At 41.6% G+C, this 27,727-nt stretch overlaps 1 protein-coding gene across 2 annotated transcripts in view; it reads right to left on the bottom strand.

The window, feature by feature from the left end:
* The window catches only part of Myo1d (myosin ID), a 295,829-nt gene that overhangs the window by 116,188 nt on the left and 151,914 nt on the right, over positions 1-27,727 (bottom strand). For both annotated transcript variants that reach the window (XM_052197479.1, XM_052197478.1), the window contains exons 17-19: positions 11,108-11,331; positions 2,414-2,558; positions 1,792-1,896 (exon numbers count right to left, since the gene is read on the bottom strand). In XM_052197479.1, coding sequence (XP_052053439.1) covers positions 1,792-1,896; positions 2,414-2,558; positions 11,108-11,331 — 474 coding nt within the window. The remainder of the gene's footprint in view (positions 1-1,791; positions 1,897-2,413; positions 2,559-11,107; positions 11,332-27,727) is intronic.

The raw sequence follows: 27,727 nt of genomic DNA, 5'->3' as shown, positions 1-27,727 counted from the left end.
AGTCTTATAGTCCTGGCTGTCCTGGAACTCACTCTGTAGACCAGGCTGGCCTTGAACTCAGAAATCCACCTGCTTCTGCTCCCAAGTGCTGGGATTAAAGGTGTGTGTCACCACCACCCGGCAATACACTACAGTCTTATTGTGTACTTTCACAATTTACTAAACAAATTTTTATCAGGTACCACTACAAACTGTACAAATCTGTATAGATATATTTCTAAGGAAATCTGAGTTGTGGAGTTCTGGAGTAAGCAAGTGTGGATATTTAAAATCTTGGTAGATCTTCCAAATTGCCCACTCAAAACTATCTTAATCTAGGCAGCAGTGTGGATTAACTATCTTAATCCCTGGAGACACTCCTTACCATCATCGTCTTAGAACCTGCCAGATTATATCTGGAGAACCACACTTCACCACTCTGATCTCAATCATATACTGCAACTAAATATTTTTCTTTTTTTATTTTAAATAATTGTTTATTTTATGTATATGAGTACACTGTAGCCCTCCTTGGGTACACCAGAAGAGGGCATTGGATCTCATTACAGATGGCTGTGAGCTACCATGTGGTTGCTAGGGATTGATCTCAGTACCTCTAGAAGAGCAGTTACTACTCTTAATCACTGAGGCATCTCTCCAGCCAATCTCTCTCTCTCTCTCTCTCTCTCTCTCTCTCTCTCTCTCTCTCTTTTATTTTTTTGGTTTTTTGGATTTGGTTTATTTTGAGACAGGGTTTCTCTGTGTAGCCCTGGCTGTCCTGGAACTCACTCTGCAGGCCAGGCTGGCCTCGAACTCAGAAATCTGCCTGCCTCTGCCTCCCAAAGTGCTGGGATTACAGGCATGCGCCACCACTACCTGGTGCCAATAATTTTCTTAAGATTTATGACAAAGTGCTTTTATGAGGTCTTTGTTAACTTTTTGAAATTTTCTTTTTACAGTGATTTATTGACAACAGATTCTTTTGTTAAGCCAATGCATGATTTCATTCATATATGGAATTATGTTGGGATTACTTTTAAGCTTCTTTTTTTAATACTTACTCTTATTTCTTCTGTCTGTATTTTTTAACTATTTATTTTTAAATTACATGTATGCATGTGTGTCTGTGAGTACAGGTGCCTATGGAAGCCAGAGGCATCAGATGCCCCTGGAGCTGGAGTTACAGGTGGTGAGCTGCCCGATGCAGGTGCTAAGAACCAAACTCAGATTCTTGGGAAGAGCAGGTTCTTGAACTGCTGAGCCATCTTTCCAGCTTCTGCAAATCTAGTTTTGAAAGCGGCAATGACACCTGTGCAAATAACCACTCAATAAAGAGCTGACCTGTGGTTGCTGTGAAGGACACGCATGTAGTAAAATACAAACCATGACCTGAGGGGAGCACCGAAGCTATTTACAAAAGGAATGCTGATGGAGCTGGACAAAGTGGCACACATCTGAAAACAGCACTGGGGCGGCCGGGGCAGGGAGCCAGGAAGGAAGGCAAGCCTAGCCTTGGCTACACAGTGATTCTGAGGCCAGCCTTCACTTCACCAGAGCCTGTCTCAAAAACATGGATGAGAAAAAAAAAAAAAAAACAGTTGTCTAAGACTACTCTCCTCCCTCAGGGAGGCTTTATTAGCACAACTCTGAATTGTCAAGCCAGGCTTTCCAACATGGCGGCCATAGCACAGATGGGCTGCTCTCTGGGCTGCTCCCAGCTACACAGCACTGCTAGTTTTCACTGAGGTCCACACGAGTGTTTCCTCTCAGTCTTCTCTCTCCAGGATAGTCTTGGGTTCAAGAGCTACTTACCTTTCGGACATGACAGGAAAAGAGGACGTTCATATACTTGTCCTTGCGTTTTAGCTCATTAGCAACTGGGACGAAAGTGCCTGAGGTCTGAGGTGTATCTGGCTTCTGAAGGAACAAGAGAACAGCAAGAGAATTCTTAGATTGTACGTACTAAGGCAACCGCTCAGTCTACTGCGTTACAGCTATACCTACTCGGGTTCACATACATCCTTTTATCTTCCTGCCAAGATGTTAGACTAGCAAAGGGTAGTAGCATATCAAAGGTCCTATAAAAACGTTAAGTTGGGCAGTAAGAGAGAGGAAATAAAGCTTTGAGAAAAATAAAAAGTTTATAATCAAAAATGGCTGCTGAAGAGAGGTTGAAGTGGTCAAAGGCCAAGTTGTAGAGTATGCGAATACATGTGCTATATAACCTTTTCAAAGTAGATGATGCATTAAGCAATAGATCTTTTAATTCATCACCTCAGAGAAATTACCTAGTTTCTCTATAAGGCATTAATTTTGCTTCATAGTGCTGAGGCTGGAACTCAGCCTTAAACATCTACCCCTATTCTGAAAATTCTTAGGGAAACATTCCTTCTTTGCAGAGCTGCATGAATTCAGACTATTCTTCTGGACTTACCGAAGCAAGATAGTTGCCTTCCCAGGCCCTCTGGAGTCCAAGGTCTGCCCTTTGACCTTTCAACATCTCCATGGCTGCAACCTTTGCCCTGACCTGGGGAAGGTCTGATGCAGGTATGGTCTTGATGAGTTGAGATGCTCTCCATCTACAAGCAAATAAACAAGATGTATAGGCTTTAGACACTCCTACACTTCCCAAAGTGTTTCAAGCTGTCATTAAATAGCATTGAGTAATTGCATATTATGCTAAAAAGGGAAAATGATTATACAACCTATACAGAAGTTGCTAAAATAGTTTCCTGAGGCCAATTTTTTTTAAACAACTTCTTTGTGTGCTTTGAAGTGACTAGAACTCTGTGGCTTCTGGTTTTAAAATACCAGTTGGGCACAAAACAACCTGACATTCTAAGAGCCATGAAGTCCAAAACTTCCCGAGTATAGTACAACTACAAGATCTGTGTAAATATTCCAAGGTCTGAACAGTTCAAAGTTACACTTCTGGTCCCAAGTATCTTCAATATGGGACACTCAATCTGTGTTTATTATTACATCACATAAATACAGATTCATAATTCATCCACCCATGGAAGTCCAGGTCCTTTTCTGAGTAGGCAAAGCAGTGCTATAAGTAAAACAGCCCAAGGAACCTTCTTCTAAGTGCTTTTAAGACTAACAGACAAAAACTATGCAAGTGTGTGATGGGGATAAATAGCTGCTGTGTAGGGAAACAAGGAAGGAAGGCAGAGAGAGCCTTGTAAGGGAGAAGTGGGTGTGATGGTACTTACATGGCTGGTTAGGGAGGGTCCCTGGTAAGGATAGGTGAGTAGAGCCATACAGGAGGAAGCCAGACATATGGACAGCTGAGCCACAGCAAGGCAAGGGTTCGGAGACAGGGACTGATCAGTGAGTTATGAGGGAAACCTGGGATCCTGAGAAGCTGAAGTAGAATGGGGTAGGGAAAGGGAGAGAAGAGGTCAGAGGGAGAGCTAGAGCTAGATGAATCCACAGAGTCATGAGGGCATTATCAAGGCTCTGGTCTCTGCTCTGCATGAGTTGAGACAGTTCTGGAGGGTTCTGCACAGAGCCCAGATGACCTAGGACCACTGTCATCGCTGTAGGCTAGGGTCAGGAAGGCCTGCTGGGAGGCTATTTCTTTAAAACACACACCACAGGAATGTGAATCAGGCCAGGGAGGCAGTGATGGAGGCAGAGATGAGTGTGAGTCTAGATGCATTCTGGTTAGGAGGGCCAGTGGTATTTACAGATGGATTAGTTTAAGGGATTACTCAAAGGGTTTTATTTGTTTTTTGGCATCAGCATCTGCAAACATAAAGCAAGAGTTTCTTGGTTGAGAAGAATAGCAGAAGAATTTTATGCTCCCAGCCGCAACTCTGTCTCGCAGGACACCTCTGTTCTCTTGCTCTGCTGCAGTAGGCAGTGCCAATCAAGAAGGCTAAGAGCCATGAACTGTCTTCAATTGAATGAATAGTCAAGGTCAATGATCCCTAAACTACGTTCCTATGGAACACTAGAATAAGTTTCACTTAAAACAAAACTTTCCCAATGAAATAGCCAACTAATGAAAGAATAAGAGAAAACATAGACACTACGGACACAGGGGATGGGTGTCAATATACTGCCTGGGAGGACTTCTGGCAGAATGAGCAGGTGCTAATGAGAGGCTGCTCACTGTGGACCAGTGTGCTCATGTAAGGAGATGAACTCTCAGGAATAGGTTTTATGACAAGACCCAGAAGACCGTGCGACCTGAGTGTCAGGGACTGGGTCAAGGGCAGGAGGTGAGAGCTGTGATGAGGCATGGCTGGCGGGTCCACCACGCTAGATCACAGCACACTGGGAGGGTTGGGTGGGAAAACAGGGGGAGGGAAGGGGACTGATGGGACTTTCGGGGAGTGGGGGTTCAGAAAAGGGGAAATCATTTGAAATGTAAATAAATATATCAATAAATTAAGAAAAAAAAGAAATCACAAAGGCTCGGCTACAGTGTGAGCCCCCCTCTGAATTTCAATATGACACAGACTGCTCTGAGATCTTTGTTAAAGAAAAGAGCTACAGTGGTCAAAGTTAAGGGCAGTGGTGACAAGCAAGTCCCACAGCATCAAGTGGCTTGCTCAACAACTGCCTCAGTGGGCCCTGGAGCTTCAGATCACACTGCTGGTGGGAGAGATTATCCTCTGACTGTGCTCTTTCCTGCCCATGAGCCTGGCCACTCTGTCTCTGCTTTATTTCCCACAGTGGCCCAAGACAAGGCTCACACCTGATTATGCAGCCTTTCAGCACAGAAGCACACTTGGGCTTCAGGCATCTGGCCTGTTCAGCGGTGGTGAGAGTCACATGACTTCTTATTCTGGTCATGCAAGCTACAATACAGAAGTTTGGCTAGGCAACAACAGCTGCAGTCATAAAGGCCAGCTACCTCAATGACAAGAAAAGGAGAAAAAGGTCTCAGCCACAAAGAGTTATTGTGAGGAAAAGGAATGATCGTAATATAATTAGGAAGAGCCAGGCATGACAACATATGGCCACAGCTCATCAACTGAGGCAGAGGCAGGAGGATCAGATGATCGAGGTCATCCTTGGTTACATAATGCAGTTTGAGTTTAGGTTACGTGATACCCAGTCTTAAAACAAACAAAGAAAAAAAAACAACAACAAAAAGTAAACAGAGAAAACAAAATAACACAATTAACACACATAGAGATTCCAGAAAGACCAAAAGAAACCCCACAGTAACACTGGAATTCTTTACCACACATCTCATAGAATTCCATTGAACAAAACATTCAAGACCAGAAGTCCATAAACCACAGCTTGTTTCAAATCTGGCTCAAGGTCTGTTTTTCTACTGCTTGTGAGCTAGGAAGAATCTTTTGCATTTTTACATGTTTAACAAAACAAAGAATATGTGAGAGACCATATGTAGCCTGTAGCCTGCACAGCCTAAAATACTGTAGGTCCTTTACAGAAAAAGTTTGCCTGACTAGATGAATATAAATGGCAAGATTCATTCAGAGGAGGGGGGGCGGGAGTGTGCGCACAAACAGTATTCATCAACTATGACCCTTGTGAGCAGGTGGGCCTGTCCTTCCTTCCTATTCTGTCTAATCGTCTGTATTCCTGGAAGCCTGGCTAGTGCCTGCAAAGCATCAGGTGTTCAGTAAACATTTGCTGGATGAGTACATTTAATTTTATACAAATTAATTAGTTCTAGACTTACAATAAAACATTAAAATTTAAAAGGAAGCCTGCTTAGGCCAGAGTACAATCTGAAATTAATCACAATCATTTATAGTCATCACAAATATTAAACATGGGTATACATTGGTGCAGCCACTATGGAAATCAGTGTAGAAGTTTTCCAAAATGGAGCTACCACACGCACATGCTAGACCACTCCTGGGCATATACCCACAGGCCCCTGCTTCTGACTACACAGATACTGGCATGCCCATGTTCAGAGATGCTCTGAACAACAGCTAGGAGATGGAATCCACGTAGATGCCCGACAATGCATGAATAATGGAGGTGTGGTGTCTACACACACACACACACACACACACAGACAGAAACACACATAAATTTTATTCAAGTATAAAGAAAAATGAATTTCTGAAATCTGTAGCAAAGTGGATGGAACTGGAAAACATTATACTGAGAGAACCAGACTCAGAAAGGCAAACATCCATGTTCTTTTTCATATCTGGATCCTAGCTTCACATTTTTAGATTTAAACAGTTAACATGGCATGCCTGTAGAGGTCAGGAAGCCAGAAATGACTATGGTGGGGTAGGTGTTAATGGGGAGAGGAGAATAGAAGAATATATGGGACAGGAAAGAAAAGGGGCCACACAGGGAGCTACAGGTTCAAGTGGGGGATGGGAGAGTGGACTGGGCTAACCAAAACCAACATGTACTACTTTGTAAGCTAATTTAATACAATAAATTCAATAAAATGGATTTAAAAAGGGAGTTTGAATGAAAGCACGCTGTATGTGTAGAAATGCTATTCACAGAAGACATGCATTATTAATTGAACATTTCCCATGAGTTATCAATGAAGGAGGTTTCAGCCAGTCCCTCACCAATAACATAGGCTCCCACTGTGTCTCAAGGCTGCCTGCCATAAGTAGTTGGTGACCCTACTGCCGAAGATGCCTCATACATTGGTTGCAGGGCATAGAGACAAGAACTCGGGCCTGATGGGAAACATCCTCCTCGATGGCTAGTGTTTATAGTGCTAGAAGGTGCTAAGCAGGTCACGAGGAGAAAAGATATCAGTGACCTTACCCAGTATGGGACCCTGCATGCTACAATATTAACCTTCCAGGCAAGATGTGCCTACTAATCCAAATGGTAAGACTTATATGGAGGCAACCAACTACTTTTTGATTAGATTTGAGGCATTCTCCACAGGAGGGAATTTATCTCTATACACCATTGTAAACTTTGTCAAAAGCCTGTGGCTGGGGAGGCAATAGACCCTAGAGGGGAACCTACTGTTACTGTTTTTTTAATGTCATGTCGTCAAATTACTTCTTAAATATTTATATTTATACCCATAGGTTTGCTGCTTTCAAAGTTAGTCAGAAAAGTTTCTGTTTGCAGTGGGTAGTGGCTGATGCAGATATTTATAACTGCTCAGGGGATGAAAAGAAATGACCTTGAAGTCTCACCCCTAAATGGGACATCTATACATGCCCTCCTCACAGAGCTCAGGGAGCACTGCGGAGGAAGGGGTGGGAAGAATGCAGGAGCTGAAGGGTGGAGTGTTGGGAGATGCTGCCTCCTGGACACCACAGGGACTCAGAACTCATGAGCTCAGACCTGCACAAGAGCAAGCCAGTCAGAATTTCATTGTGGATGAGGGGGGCTCATGAGGTTCTACCTCTAGCTAAGGAGCTACTGGCTGCTGATGGCTGCAACATGAGTCATGATGCACACCTGTAATCCCAGCGCTCAGGAAGGGGAGGCGAGAAGATCAGAAGTCAAAGGTCAACCTTGCTATATAGCAAGTTACAGCTTAGCCTGAGATACATAAGGTGTTGCCCCCCCCCCCCTCGACGTTAACTAATTTACTCAAAGTTATATGGCCAGTCCAGAGAAAGCCAAAATATGAACTGGGTTCTGGGGTCTGTAATTCCATATCTCTCTATGGTGCTGCCTTTTACAGTGTGTGTGTGCACATGCATGTGTGTACTTGTACTAAAAAAAGCATAGGCAGAAGTTTGGAAGGGTATTAACGATATTACTAGAGTGGCTATCTCAGAAGAAAGAAGGAAAATAGGAATGAATAGTATGGTGGATTTCAACTTTATATATAAGCATATTTCTCACTTAGAAATAAGTATGAATTTAAAAAGAGCTTAAGTACTTTAAAATATACAAAATATCTAGGCAGTCGATGGTGTTAATAAAAATCTATCTGCACATGAAAACACTTGCCAAGATTGAAAGCTAACACTTTCAGCACTGTATCTAAGAACTAAGGGCTGGCATAGTTCTCCTTTTTGTGTTCTCACTAATTTTATATTGCTTATGCCTTCTGTTGGCCCCCTTTTATGGCACTGAGCTGATGTATGGGTTGAATTATTGAATCTAGGCCTTGTCCTAGGCAAGTATTCTACCACTGAGCTGTATACCCAGCTGCCTCTCCCACTTTAACTATTTGAGGCCGGGCCTAAGTTACCCAAGTTGGCCTTGACCTTGTGATCCTCCCACTACAGCCCCTAAGCAGCTATGGGTTTGTACCATCAGGTCTGCATCTTATAGCTTTTATGAAGTGCAAATGAGAAACATATTCATGAGTTTTCTGTCATGTGATTTCTCTATCTTTGCATACAGTCTATCAATGTAGAGTCAACTCTAAAGAAGACAAAAGTCCAATTCAGAAGACAAGTTGAAGTAGTTCTACATTCAGAATATCAAGTAGTGTTTTTAAGAGGAAATTATATAAAAAGACTACATTAGGAAGCTTCTAGTTTGGTTAATGTCACTAGATGACTGAGCTAAGACAGCACTAGATTTCATCAGCATGCCCTATGTACGGGATCTGCATCCTTGGGTTCAGCTGCCTCAGATGGCTAGTAGAGTTAGGACATCAATGGTTGTAACTCTGTTGAACACATGTAGAGATTTTCCTTCTGATTATTCCCTGAACAATATGGCAATAATAGCAACCATACACAAATATTTATGTTTTTTTAATTAGATGTATTATAAATATATTTTCCCAAATATCTGCTGGGATCACAAAACAATTATAAAGATGAAGTGAAGGCTCATATAAAGGTGTGCAACAGTTTATAAAATACAATGACCAATGAACAAATAATTGAGATATGCATTTATATATGGTTCATTTGGTTTAGAATGAGGTTACAATTATATTAAAATGACAACAAATATAAGGTATAACCAGAATGTCTTTGTGCCAAATAAGAACAAAGACGTTTAGACATTAAGTACGATTGATGATTGCTACTTAATCAATGACCTGTAAAAGCTTTGTCCACTTCATTTCCTCCAAGCGATCACATGAAAATGAGAATTTGAAACATTTTGGCACATGAAAGAGAAGGTATATATTGATAATATTTTGAAGATGACTATTTTTATGGGTGGTATATGGCGGTAAGTTTTGGAAGTCAATGTGAAAAGTTCTCGATTTGAAATTCTACATGTTGAAAGAGAAGAAATAGTATTGTTAGTGTCTTCCTGGTGATAAAAAAATACTGATATTTTGAGAACAGTTCGTTGAGAACACGTCAAGGAGGAGTGAGAGAATCCAAAACTACAAGAGCAAGAACAACAAGAACAGGAACAAGAACAATAATAATAATAATAATAACAACAGAGCAAATTTTAGAAGCAAAATTTCTGTTCTTTTAGTAACAGAATTAAAAGTGACAAATAGTAGTACCACAGGTAATTTTTCAGTTCTCTGGTTATAAATGAACAGCTTAAAGGAATTTGAAAGTGCTTACTCCAGAAAAATAGTGCAATCTTACTATAAACAAAGGGATTTTCCACACTTTATTTCTGTTTTCATTTCTAAAGCTCTATAGTAGCTTCCACAGATTGTCAGCATGGTGAAAGCAAGACCTTTAGAAGCCACACAGGAAAGAAGTATGTTCCCATTCCTAGAAGATAACTATTGACTCAAGTCATGATTCCTGAAAAAATTCTGGAGCATTCTGGGCACCAAAATGTGTTGGTGTCACATTAAGTAAAGCACATTGAGCACTCCCTCTTGAATTAATTTGACCAAGAGTGAGTTTATGTTTGAATTTTCAAATCCTCTCTCTCTTCTTTCTTCCGTACATAGTTCATAGATTTTGGTTTGTCTGTAGTCTTTCTGTTGTGTATGTCTGATCTCTCCTTATTGCCCGTGTTTATCCCTATCCCTGCTTAATGTTTAGCTTTACCTAACAAATGGCTTAGCTTTGTATTTATTGAACATCATAGAAAACATCAACATAGAGAAGGAATGAGAGATACTTTACAGAAATATTTAATACTGTTATTGGACTAAGTTATTTACTCCAACTAGTCTCAAATGACCTCAAAATCTCATTAGTGTAAAATACTATATATTTATGTTATATTATGTATTAGAAATAAACCAGAGATGGTTTAGAGGATACAGGTTCTACTAAAGTACTTCAAACTGGCTAGGCATGGTGGTACATGCCTTTAATCCCAGCACTTGGGAGGCAGAAGCAGGTGGATCTTTGTGAATTCAAGGCCAACCTTGTCTACAGAGAAAGTTCCTGGACAGTTATGTAATAGAGAGAGCTTGTCAAAAAGAAAGAAAGAAAGAAAGGAAGAAAGGAAGAAAGAAAGGAAGGAAGAAAGGAAGAAAGAAAGAAAAGCTAGTAGAGTTAGGACATCAGTAGTGCTGTCACTCTGTGTTAGGGACTTGAGACTCTGGCTGTAGTGTCTCCAGGGGGTCTGGAGCCAAATCTCTGAAGAGAATGCATGACCACTGTCTCTGTCCTATAAATGCTGCAACAAATAAGCTAAAACTATGAGGAGGAAAGACTCAGGCAATGTCAATCTCAGATTTAGGGCAGGTCATAAAAAATGAGTTGGGACATTCCAAATTTTTCCATGGGTATTTATTATAAAAAAAAAAATCGTGGCCTAAAATAGTTGTTTTCTCCTTTGGCTACACTTTAAAGCCACCTGGGAACTGTTAAAAGCCTTGGCCCCATGCTCTGATCCGTCAGATTCTCTGGTGGGCCAGGGCATCAGGGCTGCAGAAACTCTTCTGAGTTTCAGGCACAGCTGGACTGAGAGCAGCTACCATGACAGGATCAATGTGACTTGCTAGTCTTCAGTATGTGTGTTGATTTCAAGAAAGTTATTTATGTTTTTTTTTTTTTTACACTAATGACAGGAAGTGGGGACAGCATGCTCATAGTTTATCTTAAATGTGGCTTAGATCCAGGTATTTGGATGTTGTGGCATGATGCTGTCAAGTGCTACAGGAAAAATATGCTGACAGTTCCATTACTTTGGGAGGTAAGCAGATGCCCTTTGAAAACAAATCTATCAAATGCAAGACAGAAGGAGAGGCAGACATCATAACCGCCAAGCTGAGCCATTCCCATGGCCGAGGATTTGGGAGTATGCCATTGGATAGGAGATGCAGCACTTGCGAACAAGTTCCTACCTATTAAAAATCGACTGCAGGGCCTCCTCGAAACGCCGCAGGACTTTTGGTGGGGTTGGCCACTTCACATGCTTCCCGTAGTCTCTCATGCTCTTGACACCATGGAATCGTCTGGCTACCTCGTGGATGTATGACTTCACTTTATAGCGCCGGTAGTACCTGATTATTGTCAGAGCTGCCTTGGTCCTCTTGTACCGCATGCGGGCCAGGGTGCCACGCCACACCTTTGTGAGAGAGAAAAGAAACTGAAAATATTGCTGGCTGACTAGTAGGTGACTTTGGCATTATAGATGGTTCCTCTGGTAAGCTGATTAGAGTAAAAATCAAAGACAATGCAGGGGTGGTGGGTGGGGGGGCGTGTGCCAGAGGCAAGTAGATCTCTGAGTTCAAGGCCAGCCTAGTCTAAAGAGTGAGTTCCAGGAGAAACCATGTCTCAAACAATCTAACATACACCAAAACCACCATGAACAACAGAGACAAAGCCTGTCCACTCCACCTGTTGCCAACAGATGGCGCAAGGAATCACGTTAGTTTCCCCTATCCCCTCCCCACCCCATACCCCCACCTCCACACTCAATCATAATTTTACAGAGAAGTGTGTGTGGTATTTAAAGCAGTTTTGTTTTAACTTTATTATCACAAAATGAAGAAAACCAAAATGCAAGAATTGGTAGATGGATAAATATTTTAGGAAAGCTGAAGTCAAGTAAGATGAGTCAGAGCCGAGAGGCACAGGCGTCTCCAGTGCTTGAGAAATGCAGCTCCACACAGACAGCACGCCACTGCTAAGCGGAATGCCACTTTGGGTTTGCAACCGGATTTACACAAAACCCACGCTCCAGCTTTTCCCAGGCACAAGATTTAGTCCTGGGAATTTAGTATATTCATTTCCTGGAGGAAAGTGCTAAAGAGATTATCAATATCATATTACGTTTTCCTGAGCATCAGCACTTAGAAATCAATCAGACAATATAAAAACACCAAATCTGTTAAAAAAATCACATCAGAGATATTTACATTTTTCAAGTTCCTGTATCCAGAAACTCATAGTTGGCAATCTTTTGAGAAAGCTGAATTTAATGTAATCTTTGACTGATCCAGGCCCTTCTCTGACTCATTCTCTCAATCACTGAATTTGCTTTCTTCCCTACTGTTTCCAGTATGTGCCCTTTTCTGTTCTTTTCAGCTACAGAGTCTCTGAGACCTCAAATGACTAACCATTCTCTTTGCTAAATCTACCCCCAGATTCCTGCTATTCACTGCTGTGCCTTAATCACTAAGTCCCGTCCTTAGGTTGTTTGTGTTATTTCCCTTGGGCTTCAACCTTGAAGTCAAAGCCCACAGTATGGGTTCTCCAGCCTCCTGCAGGTTTCCTGTAATTCCTCTTGAATCCCCATCTGTGCTCCCTCAGTTCTTCTAACTTGCACCAGCTCCTCCAGTTAGTTGTGTTGAGGCTGTCTTCCTGGGGGCTGAGGGCTCACTGTGTGCCAGTGGTGGTCTCCCTCCACAGCCTGCAGCACCGCACGAGCAAGCGCACAGATCTGTTTGCAGATCACATGGGAGGAGGTTATCAAGGGAGCCCAATGGGTCAAGAAAACCCACAATACAGAAGGGAAACACAGTGTGTGAGTAACATGTGTAATGGGAATCTAGAATCACGAATTCTAGAATTCACCCATCACCAGTACTGGAAGACAATGAAAACCATCTCATGCTCTCACGTGGCACTGAACAGAACCCTTTTTAGTCCTAGCGGCTCCTTCCTGTAGCTGAATGTGCTGTACAGATGGCTGTGCTACGCCCCCACCAGAAGGCTAAAATAAAGGCCCCTTCTTTGGTATCTTGAGAAACCAAAGGGAACACAATTAGAGGGTGGAAGTGTGTGATTCAATTTTTTAGACAAAACACACTTTAAGTTTCCTACTGTTTGTGGTTTTGCTTTTCAGAGGGGGAGAAAATGGAGATTCGCTGGTGCCCACTTTATACAAAGGCAATCTTCTAACTTCCAAGAAGCATTTTGTAAAGCTTTTTATTAAAACAGTTTTGGTTGGAAACTTTAAAAGCATTCTGGAAATGCTTTTTAAGGACAGGCTTCATGTGTTCCATTTGTGTAGTTGGCTTATCTGGGTTTTAGATTGTTGAAGAGATAGTATAAAAAATGCTTAGCCTAATCGAACGGCGGTGACCCCCTCCCGGCACCTGAGCTTACCTTCCCATCCTGCCTGCTCATTCTTTACAAACTATTTAAGATGCTCCCTCTAGGACCTATTGTCACATCTGCAGATAATATGCACGTATGTTCTATTCAAATTGCCAAACCTGTCTCACCAACACTCATGCTGCTGTCACTTCAACAGCTATCAAAACATTTTTTCAGTGTTTATTACATATACCATATCCTGAACAATTCACACACATATGTATTGCTTTAGATTATATATAGCATATAAAATGGGCTTATTGGTATACAAAGGGAGTAGGAATGACTATTCTCCTATTGCCTTATATGTTTGCCTTCACTGGTGGCTTAGAACTGCAGCTACAATTTCCAAACCCCTCCTTTACCTTTTTAGTATATGAGTATTCACTTTCACAAAATGTCTCACAGGCCCTCCAAGTAACCATTGACACTTTTCAGACCAGCAGGCTCATCCGCAGAATCTTGCTTCCAACTCTCAAGTGTTGGCATTCCAGATGTGAACTACCACATGCCCAGTAAAAAGCATTTTAATAAGCTCAGATTTAGAAGAGGATCAGAAATTCAAGGTCATCTTTGGTTACAGTGAGTTCAAGGCCAACCTAGGTTGCATAAGGAGACCTTATCTCAAAAATTAAGATAGAAGCATTTTAATATTTTAGAAATGAGATCTTGTTTTTTTAAAAAAAAACCAAACAAAAGTTAGGAAGGAAATGTTAATCCCATCTAAAGAGAGTAAAGGCCATTATCCAAATGAGTCAAATGTATAGCAAGGTTTATTATATGTGCCCAATATAGTTGGTCAGGAGACTGCTTCTCCTTAAATGTGGATTTGAGAGGCCAGCATAGGAGAACATAGGAGAAGTGGGGTTTTTTTTTTTTTTTTTTTGAATGTCACAGCAATTTATTGGGTAGGACAGAGGGCCACATTTCTGTCTGCTCACTCCAAACATTTAAACTGTTATTGCTCAGAGACCCCTGGTGATCACCTTCATGATCTCCATTGGAGTTTGAAGAGAGTATCACCAGGAAAGCTCAAAGCTTCTTTCTTCCTTCCTTAAACACAGGCAGTATTATTTACACTGGAGGTGAAAAATCACACTGGAGTTTATCACTAAGCCAAACTTATTTTTCCTTCTTAAATGTTTTTGCTACATAGTTTCATTTTTCTGACGACTTCTTGTTCTTAAGAGAAGTGGGGTTTTTATAGTCACCAAACTGCAAGGCTAGGGGGTTTCCAAGGAATGTCATGTAGGAACTTGGAAGAATATCCTGTGATGGCAGAGGTCAGAGTAGAGGGTGTAGAACATGTCAAATTCCAGAAAGTGGGTCAAGGCATGGTAGAACTCAAGTTTTACAGTAAACATAAATGAACTTATTTTGACCTTATAGCAAAATGGCCACTGATCTTAAGATGGGGTTAGGCTGGTTTACCAGAAGAACAGCCATATACTAGAGACTGTGTGCTGGCTAAATGGCAGGGAGAGCATGGTGAACAGGGCCACAGGATAGGTCCATCAGCCTTTTGGGGCAGAGGGACAGCAGGAGCGTCCACAGGAACAGGGCACCAGGACAGGACTAAGCACACTCTACCTGTTTAGGTACCAAGTCTCCATACAGGAGCATGCAATTTTTCATGTCACATCTCTGCCCTAAAATGCGCCTCTTCATGTTTCTTGTAATAAATGTTCCTCCAATGGCTGCCTGATACTCCTCCCTGCCTGTCCCCATCCCCTACTGCCCTCCTTCTTCCAGGTTTATCCCAGACACACTAGCGTCCCTGCTGCACCCTGGACTAGCTAGGGCCTCACTTCAGGCCTTCATGCTAGCTATTCCCTGTCTGGGACGATCTTCTGCCAGATGCTACATGGGGGACTTTCTTACTCTGGGCTTGTCACCATCCTGTTGAAGAGTTCAACTTGTCCCCACTCTCCTTCTCCTCATGTGACTCCCTGTTCCACATTCAATCTCTTCCCCTCAGCATTCTCTAAAGACTGTGCCGCTGACTTGCCGGAGCACTGCTCACGCTCCTCTCTCTACGAGTCAGGCTCGACTGGACAAGAGCTTTTCTTCTTTGTTCGCTGCCATGTTCACAGCTATGACAATGCCAAGGCTGCTGCAGTCACTCAGGAATGAGCTCATCCTTGCTTGTAGACGATTCCATTAAAGGCACATGGTTCCTACTTCACAACAGCTCACTTTCCCTCAGTGTATGACTCGGCTGGGGACTAGCCGTTTGTCAGGGAGTCTGGAATATAAATATGTCTCTTTGCTTCTGAGTAACAGAAGGAATGGAAGGTGCGTGCCTTACTCTTCAGTATCTACTCTTTCTTGTAACATCCTTGGATTCAGTCTTGTGCCTGACCTTCTGAGTCTGATGTCCCCAAGCCCAGGACTTTAGACAGTGAACTAGGTGCATCTGTGAGAATGAGACTGAGGGAGTCACGAGCTTCTTGTTTGAAAGAAGCCCTGGCTGTCCTCTCCCCTTTATGCAGCTCTTACTAGTCTCTTTCCTCAGTTTCCCATCTCGCTCCTCTATGGACAAGGCACCTGGCTCTTCCCATAGCTCTGGGAGATGAACGGGTGGCTTCTGCTCTATGCAGACACTTAGATTTCTCCACTGCTGGGGGAATTATCACTGGGAAAATTATGAACTTCCAAAGGTTGTTCCTGTCTCATCTGCTGTCATGTGCACTAAGGTTCTGCTTGTCCTTGTGGCTTTATCTAAGGTTTAGAACTACCCTGATCTTGGGGGCTGGGGCTTGAGAGGGGAGATAGAAACACAATCTCTACCTTACAGGGGTTTTCTAGCACCGTCTGCATGCTGCATCTCTCCTTTGGTTCATGCCTCCTCAGGGGTCAGGCATTTCAGAGTAACATCTGGCACTCATTATAGATTAATTGTGAACCTTTGCTTCAGTTTCACAAGAGATCAGCTTTCCTTTTTTCATCTTAGATACCCCCATGTTTTGTTTTTTTATTTCTACTTTTTTTAAAGATTTATTTATTTTATGTATAGGAGTACACTGTAGCTGTCTTCAGACACACAGAAGAGGCATCAGATTCCATTAAAGATGGTTGTGGGCCACCATGTGCTTGCTAGAAATTGAACACAGGACCTCTGGAAGAGCAGTCAGTGTACTTAACTGCTGAGCCATCTCTCCAGCCCTTATTGTTCTTCTTGTCACAGGCATGGGTCTGTCTTGTGGTTAGTGCAAATCACTACCTCATACCTTTTTAGTATTCTCTAAAGTGAGCATTCTCTTGGTTCCTACAACCAGAATTCTTCAAAATTTAACTTTCTAGTCCTCCATACTTAGGTTTTTTAATTTGTTTGGTTTTGGTTTCCAAGACAGGGTTTCTCTGTGTAGCCTTGGCTGTCCTGGAACTCACTCTGCAGACCAGGCTGACCTTGAACTCAGGGATCCACCTGCCTCTGCCTCCCAAGTTCTGGGGTTAAAGGTGGCCATTACTATTGTCTGGCCTAGAGACAGTTTTAGAGAGTCTTTCTCCATTTCTACAATCTAATTGCTCATCTCAGTTACTCTGACAGGGTCTACCTGTTAAAGAATGGTAGTAGATAAGAGAGAACATTTAAGTCCTAGGTTGAACTTTGAGCAAACCATAAAAAACATAGAGTTTATCACAGAAACTCACATATTCAATCCAATTTAGAATGTGAGTGTCCCATTTGGCCCCCTAAATGAGCAGTTTCCTTGGTGAGCACACGGACGGTGGGTGCACTGTGGCACTTTCATACCCACAGAGCATTACACATTGCTCCTGCCCATCCTCCACTGTGCTTCCCACCTCCTTCCCTCATTCCTTCCTCCCCCTAAGGAGTCCCCTCTTCTTTCATGTCACATATATCCTATTGTTCTCCAGGAGTTATTTTAAAGCAAGGCTCAAAGACAGAAAAATATTCCTCTTCTAAAATATCTGTCTGAGGAACAAAATTAATAAAGGCCTAGTGTGCTATTTTAAAACATTTTTATCAGAATGGCAGGTTAGTATGTATCAAGACAGTAACATCTAGTGGATATAATTTATGTTTTTAGTATGATTCTTAAAACATAGCCCCTCAGTATTACATATAAATAATATTTCAAGACGATCTATAGGAAATCTAAGACACAATGAGGTAACTTAATCGTCAGTCAATAAACCATTTTTTAAAAAGGAGACTCAGAGAAGTACATGTGAATAGCTACATTATAAGCTTTCCTGATGAGCAAAACCATTGTTACAGAGTTGGGTGCAGGGTCTGCCTGGTGGAACATAATTTAGACGTGATCACTGTGGGCTGGAGAGAGGTCTCAGTGGGCAAGGAGCTTGATGTTCAAGCATGAGGACCCAAGTTTGAACCCCACAACCCACATAAAGGCAAATACAGAAGCACAGACATCTGTAACCCCAGTGCTCCTACAGAGGGATGAAAGGCAGACACAGGAGAATCCTGGGCACTTCCAGGCCAGCTAGCCTGGTACACACATTAGAAAAGCAAAACAAAAACCAAGAGGCCCTGTCTCAAACAAGGTGAAAGGCAAAGATTAATAGCAAAGATTGACAGTTGAGGTTATTCCATGATTTCTACACATGTGGTGGTGTGTGTGCACCAACACACATGCACTTGCGTGCGTGTTCGTCCTTGAGCTGTGATGACTGAGTCTGGAGCCCTAAGGAGCCAGGTGTCTGAGACCTGCATGTCTCACATGCATCCCTGCCCAGATCCTCTAGCTGTCACTAGTGTGCAGACCACTACTGCTCACGGTGACTCCAGCAGGGCAATGACAGATCTGATCATTTCCTTGACACTCATTTCAGGAAGCAACTGACCTTTTGGTCAATCACTCCTAGGGGAACATATCAACATTAACTCCTTCAAAACCTAAATTACAGTTATTTTGCAGACAAAAGAAAACAAAATGCTTTAGTTAACAGGCCTAGTAATTCTGAAGGATTGATATCAGGACTCCATCTTGTTTAAAAGTAAACACTCTGTGGAGTTATATTGAATGACTGCTTGCTTTTGTTTGGCTTTAGTTTCTTGAGAGCAAAGTTACAAAATTGATAATTTACCTTTACAATCTTTCAGGTCAAGGCTACCTCTAAACTGCTTTTTGAAACAGAACTATAGTGTTTTTGTCAAGCCTTATGAGTTTGAAACGATCCAAAGTGGTATATTGGGATGTTTCAACTTTGCCTCCTTAAAGAAAAAAAAATTACCTATTACATCTTAGTGTCAGATGCTTACAAAAGATTTCAGTTTTGAATGGTTCCATAGATACTCAAAAACTCAGAACCAGCCAGAAGTAAGTCTTTCTTTTGCAGAGTTCCCATAGTGGATTCTAAAATAGGCTTTTTGCAATGTTCCTTTAAAAAGGGGTTAACTATTCATTAAGCTGTACACCGAAACTCCTATTTTGGAAGTTTACAACTCACATTAGCATATTAGATACCTTGAGACATCCTGGACATATACATTATATAATATTTGTATTTTTAACACATGCTGACTACAGACATATCTGTATATAGACACCTCATTTTGAACACAACCAGGATGCACCACTCTAAAACATGGTCCTTTGGCACAGGGAAAGAAACCAAGAAAAAGAAATGAGGGAAGGCTCTGTGCCCTCCGCCACTGAGCTCACTGTAAGCGAAATGATACAGGGAGTCTATGAGGGCAGCCTTAGCTGCGAGTCTTACCAGTTGGGGGGGGGGTATAGAGACTGAAGTTGCCACCTCCTGTAGCCAGGTGGGCCAACTAGAAGAGGGAGGGGGACATCAAGCCACCCATAAAACCTTCAATCCAAAATTTGTCTTGCCTACAAGATGTGCAGGGATAAAGATGGAGTCGAGATGGAGGAAACACCCAACCAATGACTGCCCAGTTTGAGACCCATTCCCATGGGAGAGAGCCAGCCCCCGACAGTGATAATGATGCTCTGAATGCTTGCAGACAGGAACATGGCATGACTCTTACTTGAGAGGCTTCATCCAGCAGCTGATGTAGTCAGATGCATAGACCCATGACCAAACATCAGGCAGAGCCCGGGGAGTCTTGTGGAAGAGTGGGGGATGGAAGTGAGCAAGTCCGAGGGATCAAAGACTGGACGAGCAGATCCACAGTCAACTAACCTGGGGCCATGGGGGCCCGGGCCACTAACCAGGAGCAATGGAGGAGCTGGACCTAGACCCCTAGACACTTGCAAATGTGCAGCTTGGTCTTCATGTGGGTCCCCTAACAAGTGGAACAGTGGGGGGCTGTCTCTGTCTCTGTTCCCTGACATTTTATTCCCCTTGCCCCCTACCTGGACTGCCTGGTTGGGCCTCAGTGGGAGAGGATGTACTCAGTTTGCTGGGACTAGATGCTTCAGGATGGAGTGGTACCCAATGTTGGGGGGGGGCTCACCTTCTCCTCAGAGGAGAGGAGGGGTAATGGGCGGAGGTATTGGTAAGGGTGGAGCTGGGAAGAAAGGAGGAAGCGGGGCTGTGATGGGGATGTAAAGTGAATAAAAACAACCAACCAAACAAAACCCCCATGTTTTCTTCAATTGAGTAAAGTCCTTAGAAAACCACATCAACATTTTCTAACCATATAGCTGTTTTATAACTATGGTAGAGAACCATATTTCTGGGTCTCATTATTAGGGAACACATGATGAAGTACTATGAAGAAATATAATATCTGGATTTCCCTTAAATAGCCAAGTGCATATATACATACAAACAAAAATCTGATACAGCTATGTCTCTGTATGCTTACATAGATATATACAACACTTGGGGAAGCACAGAAATTCTTTATATTAACCTTGTAAGTCTTCTATAAATCTATAATTATCTTAAAATAACAAAAATTAAAATTATTTTTAAGTAATAGAGAAGAACAAATTAAAGGTTGTATTTCTAATAAATTTTCCATAAGTGAGATGATCTTTATGTATGTGTGTGTACACACAGGTGTGTGCAGACACACACACACACACACACACACACACTTTGGAAGTAGTAGGCCAATGCGGCTCAGCAGGTAAAGGTGCCTTCTGCCAAGCCTGATGACTTGGTGTTGATCTCTGGAGTACATATGGTGGGAGGAGAAAACAGACTCCCAAAACTGTTCTCTGTTTTCCACACTTGTACAATGGCACACATAGACGTAAACACAAACAATAAATGCACAAAAACTTGTTGAAACAGTGAGATCTAAGCTTTGTTTATCTGTGCTTTCTGAACACAGGTGGAATTGAATGAGGATGTAAATGAGCCAAGACTCGTTAAACAAACTGGAAATGAAGAATGCTAAACTAATTCTTAGTTACTCTCTTCTGGAGTTACACAGGAGTACTACACAGGGCTATACTCATCCTAAGCCACATTAGAATCGGAGGAGAAAGGGGAAAAATAAGCATGCAGATCTTACTTTTATTTAAAATCCTGAGCGTTTGTTTACACTCCTTCCCCTTGATTAGGGGCTTTAAACTTATTGTGATGAGATAATCTACCTTGATAAGTTTTATCTCAATCTTACTCATCTAACCCTGGTCCTTCACAGAAGAACTGAGTTCATCAGCTGGCAGACTGAGGGAAGGAGGGTGTGCCAGGCATGTGCTGGACTCTGTATAAGGTGGTTTACACATGCTATCTCATTAATTCTCTTAGTGGTCTAGACAGGCAGATGTTTTGTACTCTGCAGCTTACAGTACACACTGAAACAGTATCTCAGGCTCCTCTAACTCCAAGAACTGATCACAGTGTCTCCTGAAGGAGTCTAACTGGGAGCTGGTGAACCTATGCAGGGCAGTGTCCTTCATTTGATTTCCTCTCTGAGAATGAGACCTGAGCTTTCTTGACAGTCTATAGGAGTGCTGGTTTCAAATACAGCCTAGTCTACGTTCTTCATGTAGAGGTAGGCAAGCCCCAAACCACCATGTCTCAACTGACTCTCTCTCTTTCTACAGCACAAACACAACCTGTTCCCAGTGCCATGGTAAGATAGAAGCAGACGTGAAGAGGGGCTTACATGGCAGCTATGGCACTAACCAAAAGGGCACATCATGGTTGGCTGACAAGCCTATAATATACCTTGACTTAACTTATAGTTACAAAGGGAAACTTTTTTTTTTTTTTTGTTACTTAGGGCTATCTTCATTATGTACCAATAAACTGCTGTGAGGAATTACACACCAGATGCAGAGTTTTTATAAGAGAATGAAATTTCATTTTGGCAAATAGCTTTGATAAATGAAAATATACAACTTAAATTTTGGCAATATAAAAAAAGTACACTAAATAATGGCTGAGCAGTTTCTACTTAGCACTCATTTAAAAAGTTAACTAAGAATTAACTATGAACACCATTTTGGGACAATATGATATTTAAAATGGGTAATTATTTTACTTCTTAGCATACAGGCCCAATAATAAATATTCTAGAGATACTAAATATTCATCAACAATAATTTGCTTTTAATAGGAAAAAGAGCAAACAACATTTACTATATATATAAAGCTATCAGAGTTAGACTACAGCATCCATCTTTCTGGCAACTTAAGTTTCTACAACTAAATATCAGTTATATTTCTATTACTCTATTAGTTGGAAAATACTATGTATCTTTCTAAAACACCTGCATTTAGATTTTTCTTTCCTTCATTCTTTTCTTTTCTTTTCTTTTGATTTTTGAGACAGGGTTTCTCTGTATAGCCCTGGCTGTCTTGGAACTCACTCTGTAGACTAGGCTGACCTGGAACTCAGAAATCCGCCTGCCTCTGCCTCCCAGAGTGCTGGGATTAAAGGTGTGCGCCACCGCTGCCCGGTTATTTTCTCTTTCAATCTTTTCTGACTTATAAAATGTTCCTAGAAGCTGTGGAGATTTTATTTTCATTCGATAGTCCTATAGTACATGTGGCTCTGGAGGGAGCACAAAGGAAAGATGAGACACCTGTGTTACCTTAAGAAAGATTAAGTATTCCTGAGGTAACTGGAAACAACTCACTCTTCTAAGTTAGCAGGCTACAGTGATGCCTGTTTGTCTGTTTCTGCTCACTGAGGCATTCTTCTTAGTAGTAGAGACACAAAATCAACCTAGTGTCCACATCCACAGAACACGGCATAGACACCAATGGAATTTTATTCCATCATGGAGAATGAGATGATCTCATTGGCAGGAAAATGGATGGAACTGAAAATCACATGCTAAGTAAAATAAGCCAGACTCACAAAAATGCAATATGGAGGATCCCATATTAAACACACACACACACTGAATGTAGAAAGGGTCTATTCAGGACAAGGAGGGAAACTAGTAGGGAAAGGGATAGATGGGGGAAATACTGAACATGGTCAAAATATATGATATATTTGATTGAAAGTGTCACGAAGCCTTAAGCTCTTCTTCAACATGGAGTCTCACTAGCTCTGGCTGCCTTAGAACTCACTGAGATCCACTTGCCTTTGTCTCCTGAGTGTTGGGATTAAAGGTGTATGCCTCCATGTCTTTCAGTATTACTGCTTTTTACTACAACCCTTTTAAAAGGCTCCAACTGTATAAAGTGTCCAGTATTGCAGAGCAAGGTTGCTGTTAGGAAATCCAGCACTGGCCAGCTGGACAGCTCCCCGACGGCTCTGCATGGCTGCCAGTAGCCCTGCTCTTCAGGAGAGCTTCAGGTTCTTCCCTGGTAAGTCATATGGATGGCTAACTAGGGAATCTACCACCGACCACAACAGCTCCTGATAATACGATGCGTCGTTCTCAAAGGTCTCTTTACACGGCCTAGGAGGTGATGGAAAACAGTGCACTGGGACTCATCTGACATCATTTAACGACAGGTGTTTAAGAGGACTTGGTCTTGACTTGATTGGAAATGTGCTGTTTTGCTTCTTTTATTAATAATTCATCATATGAAGGGGGAAATAAACTTAAAAAGTAGAAAATAAACTTAGGATAAGTCGGAATATACACGAATGAATACACTTCCATTCTTAAATGCTTGGTTTGAAAAGGCTGTTTCAGCCCTATGAGCTAAGCTTCTGCAGAGAAATTCAAATAATATTTAAAACTCTTGCTAGCAGCATGGCTCTGGAGTAGGCAATGGAGAATTGTGCCAGAAAGGTTTTGTTGAGACACCAGTGTTCTTGAACATAGTTTGGCATCCCAACATAAGCACTACCAACCATTATAGCATCAAAGCTGGACGAACCCACTTCTTGAGAGAGGAGTTCAGATCCTGAGGAGTAAGTAACCTAGAAAGGACTTATTTACTTAAGCTAAATGCTAAAATGCTTCATCTTTGTTACAATCTTTCTTAGGGGGAAAGGCAGGTAAAGGAACTTGTTATGAACCTTTTGACAGTGCAACTTCATAGTTGAACATGAAAAGGTCAAATAAGAGGATGAATTCTAGTCACCACCAAGTTACAGTAACAACACTGTTCAGAGACCAAGCTTGATTGTCTGGGTATGTGGTTTATCACACAGCAAATAACATAATCAATTTGTCAGGTACTTTTGGAAAATATACTTAAAGGGAAGTACTGAACTTGCTCAGTGATGCTTAAGTTTTATATCTGCACACAGATGTTAACTATCTTTATTAATGAAAACCCTGGGCTGAGAAAGCACCTCGGTTGACACGAGTGCTCATTCAGCATGCACAAGGCTCCTGGTTTGATCCTTAGTTCTGCATTAACTAGGCACAGTGGTGGTGACCAGAAGTTCAAGGTCAGAGTTTTACATTGTGAGTTGGAGGCCAGCCTGGGCTGTGTTATATTTTGTCTCAAAACAAACAAAAACCACAAAGTAAAACAAACAAAGTAAAGCCAATTCTACTAGAGATATAACCTTATAATTGCAATTAAAATACTATTATTTATTTCTTCCTGAAGAAATGTTTTTAAATGTATTTTTGAAAATTGGGGTTTCTTATATATGCAGAACAAAAAATAATGCTTAACAAGAATGACTGATTTTTTGAAATAACTTCTGTTACTACTGCATCTATAACTTTACCAATAAACTCATTTTATCAGTTATTTGTAATCTGAGTACTTCTTTTTTCTGTTTCTTTAGCTTTCACTTTCCTCTTGACTTATGTGGGGTCTTTACAAATGAAGATCATCTTGTCATTCATGTTTTCAACATTTTCCCAGCAAATATGTTGATTTGTTATGTTGCCTTACAAAAGTCATTACATTTTTATATTTCCATACAGAACTGAGGCCATACAATAATCACCAAACTCTCCATAATGCTTTCTGTTTTTCCACATGATGTGGTATCTGCCTATGCTGTGGCTCCAGATGGTCCCAGAGCACACAATCCCATGGAGCACTCAACCAATACTCTGTTGTAAGCTATTGCTAGTGTCTTCTTTCTTTGCAGTTATAAATAACAACACTATCATCACATATAAATTCATGTGCACAAGTGGTTCATAATAAGGTTTCTAGAACTAGAATTGTGCTTTCAGAAATACTTCCAAAATTAAAAAGCAGGAAATATATCTGTTTAAGTCATATATCAATTTTTTTATTTATAAATGCTTAGTTTGAGCCACAGTGCTCTGTTAATAAACAGTTACAGATAATTAGCTGAACTGATATTATAATGATTAAACTACTTTAACTTAGTACTATGCAATTAAAAAGTTCATTATCCATTTGAAAAATATTTCTCTTGTCATTGTTAGACGTGTGCATTGCGCATGCCTGCATGTGCTTGCACATGTGCACAAGGATGCCCATGTGTGCAGATGCCCAGTTTGTGCAGAGAATCATCCTTACTGTTCTACTTCATTCATTGGAGCGAGGTCCCTCCACCAAACCCAGAGCTCACTGATGTGGCTAGTTTCCCCAGTGAGCTTGCTCTCATCTTTGCCTTCAGAAGCTGGAATTACAGGTAGACTACCACAACTTCTTAGCATTTATATAGTTCTGGAAATCCAAACTCTGATCCTCGCAAACTATCAAAAAAATCTCCCCAGCATCCTCCCACCCAAATGTTTTCAGACAGGGTTTCCCTGTGTAGTCCAGGCTGGCCTCAAGCTCAGGATCCTCCTGCCTCCATTTCTGGAATGCTGGGATTACAGACTTGCAGCATCATGCCTGGCTCGAAATTTTTCTTTTGAAAACTGTTCAAACTTTTTTAAAAAGTCATCCTGTACTTAGATTTTTACATAGTAACTGCAAAGCGTTTTATATATACAAAACCTAGCCTTTTATATTTACTGAGCCTACACTTTGCCCTTTACTACAACTTTGATATAGTTATTAGTTCTTGATAATAAAACATGACAAGAATTTTACTCAGTGTTTCTGGGAAAAATTAAGACAAAATAAAACTCCATTCCATGTCTTCTGAAACTGTCCAAGGATTTAGCAGTGCCTCTCCTCTGGACAGTGAACTAGGTTGCTGAAGTTGCTACAACCTTGCAACCACACGGGGGCGCCAGACGGAGCAATAAGTCTGAACTGTATTTTCTGTTTCTGTGCACTTTGAGAATTAAGAGTGTTACATTTTGGGCAGGAACAGCTGTCAACATCTACCTTTCTCAATTCTTTGGTTGCTGCTATATTTAGAAATGCCATTCCTGGTCTAAAATCAAGTCCATAAAATAATTTTATGCCTTTCTGAAGATGTAAGCTGCACAGGGATGGGAAGGCTCACCACTAGGGCTTTTATCTCATACTTATCCCAGGAATGGCAGTCAGTAGGGTGCATTCTACAGATTATCTGTGATTTAAAAGTGTGAAATGCCCATAAGGGCTCTAGATTCTTTGGAATGCAGATTAGTTGTTGGGTACAGCAGCAGAGCATAATCAAAGTGGCCCCGCTGCTAGGTGAGCAGGCAGGGTGCTAACTGGCTCCCTTCTGGTCAGGCACTAAGAAGGGTTAATAGCAAATCACCATGAGAAATCGCTGGGAAACAGATGCAAAAAGTCACTGAGGAAAAGGAAGTCACTGGGAAATAGGCACTGATATGAACAGATACACAGATGTGTACACCTACATAATACAGTTATTTGACTACAGAAGACGTAAGCTATGGTGGAGAGTCTGCCAGTTAACACAGCAGCCATGCCAGGAGTTTTATGCAAAGTCAGGAACACCTACCTCCAGTTTAGACAGCCTTTCTAATAAACCCCAGCACTAACCTGCCTACGGTCATTTCTGTGGGTGATTCTAAGAAGCACATTAGGATCATCAAAATCTACCTCTCTGCTTTTTTTCACCCTCTTGACTGCTTGTGATGAATATTTCATGGGACTCCCTCACAGCCGCCCTCAGGTGTCCTTACAGGAAACTAAATGCAAACCCAGCTCCAGCTGACACCTTGTACAGAGATAAGCCCTGCTGCACTGAGCCTTGAAGAAGCAGCCATGTGCAAGGCAGTGGGAGTGCAGGCAGCCAGGGTACTGCAGGAAAGGCCTCTAAGTGCTCTCTCTTGCTTCACAGGCTCTTCCCCTCTCTCGGTTTCTCTGGCTCAGTCCCTTTCTCTTTGATCTAATCCTGGGGTCAGCTCCTCGCCATTCTGTAAGCCTCCCTAGAGAGGTCTTGGCCGAGCATCCTGGCTCCATGCATCCTGGTCCCGAGGGACCTTCCTACATTACATAATCTATAGTTATTTCTGTCTTCACACATTTTGCTTCACTCCTTGACCAGAAGGTATATTCCACAAAGACAAGATCTATTTCTGCTTCATTCAGGACTGTATTTCCAAAGAGCATCTGATGGTGAATTAATCATTATTAGCCTGACTAAAACAAATACATTTATTATACATGAGTGTTGCTTGTCTGAGAAAAAAGTTCATATGGGAGTTTGACCTGCAGGGAGGGCTCAGTAATTGTGGGATTGTCAGAACTCGGAAGGAAGAATTCACTCTGTCACACAGCCATGAGGAAGAACCAAGCCACTCAGAAATGTCCAGGACAGTAGAGACTTGGCAGCAGTCCTGTTCTTCAGCAGTGGAGAACTTCAAGAGCAATGTTGATGGCCACAGTTCTAGAGCAGTCTAACAGTACCATTCTAGAGCAGTCTAGCACAGACAAACATCAACTTGAATGACAACTGGCCACAGAGACAGCTGACAACGGGAAAGTCTGAGTTTCATTGAGCATTGCTTTTACAGCAAAAGGATTTCATTAAAAACACAAAATCTTCACCTTTAAGCTGGTTCCCAGGATAGAACACAGATATTCTAAATTAAGTGCCTGCTTACCTGTTCATTTCAGTTTTAGGATTTTAATAAAGAATTCTTTTTTTGGGGTGGGGGCAAAATTCAGTGCTCAAGTGTCATTAATCAAGTGACTAAGGAAAATACACACTTCTCTCTGTCTCTGTTTCTCTCTGTCTCTCTGTCTCTCTCTGTCTCTCTCTGTTTCTCTCTGTCTCTGTTTCTCTCTGTCTCTCTGTC

The sequence above is a fragment of the Apodemus sylvaticus genome, chromosome 10 (assembly GCF_947179515.1).
Source record: "Apodemus sylvaticus chromosome 10, mApoSyl1.1, whole genome shotgun sequence".
NCBI classification, from domain to species: domain Eukaryota; kingdom Metazoa; phylum Chordata; class Mammalia; order Rodentia; family Muridae; genus Apodemus; species Apodemus sylvaticus.
This window is presented reverse-complemented; position numbering and strand designations above follow the sequence as displayed.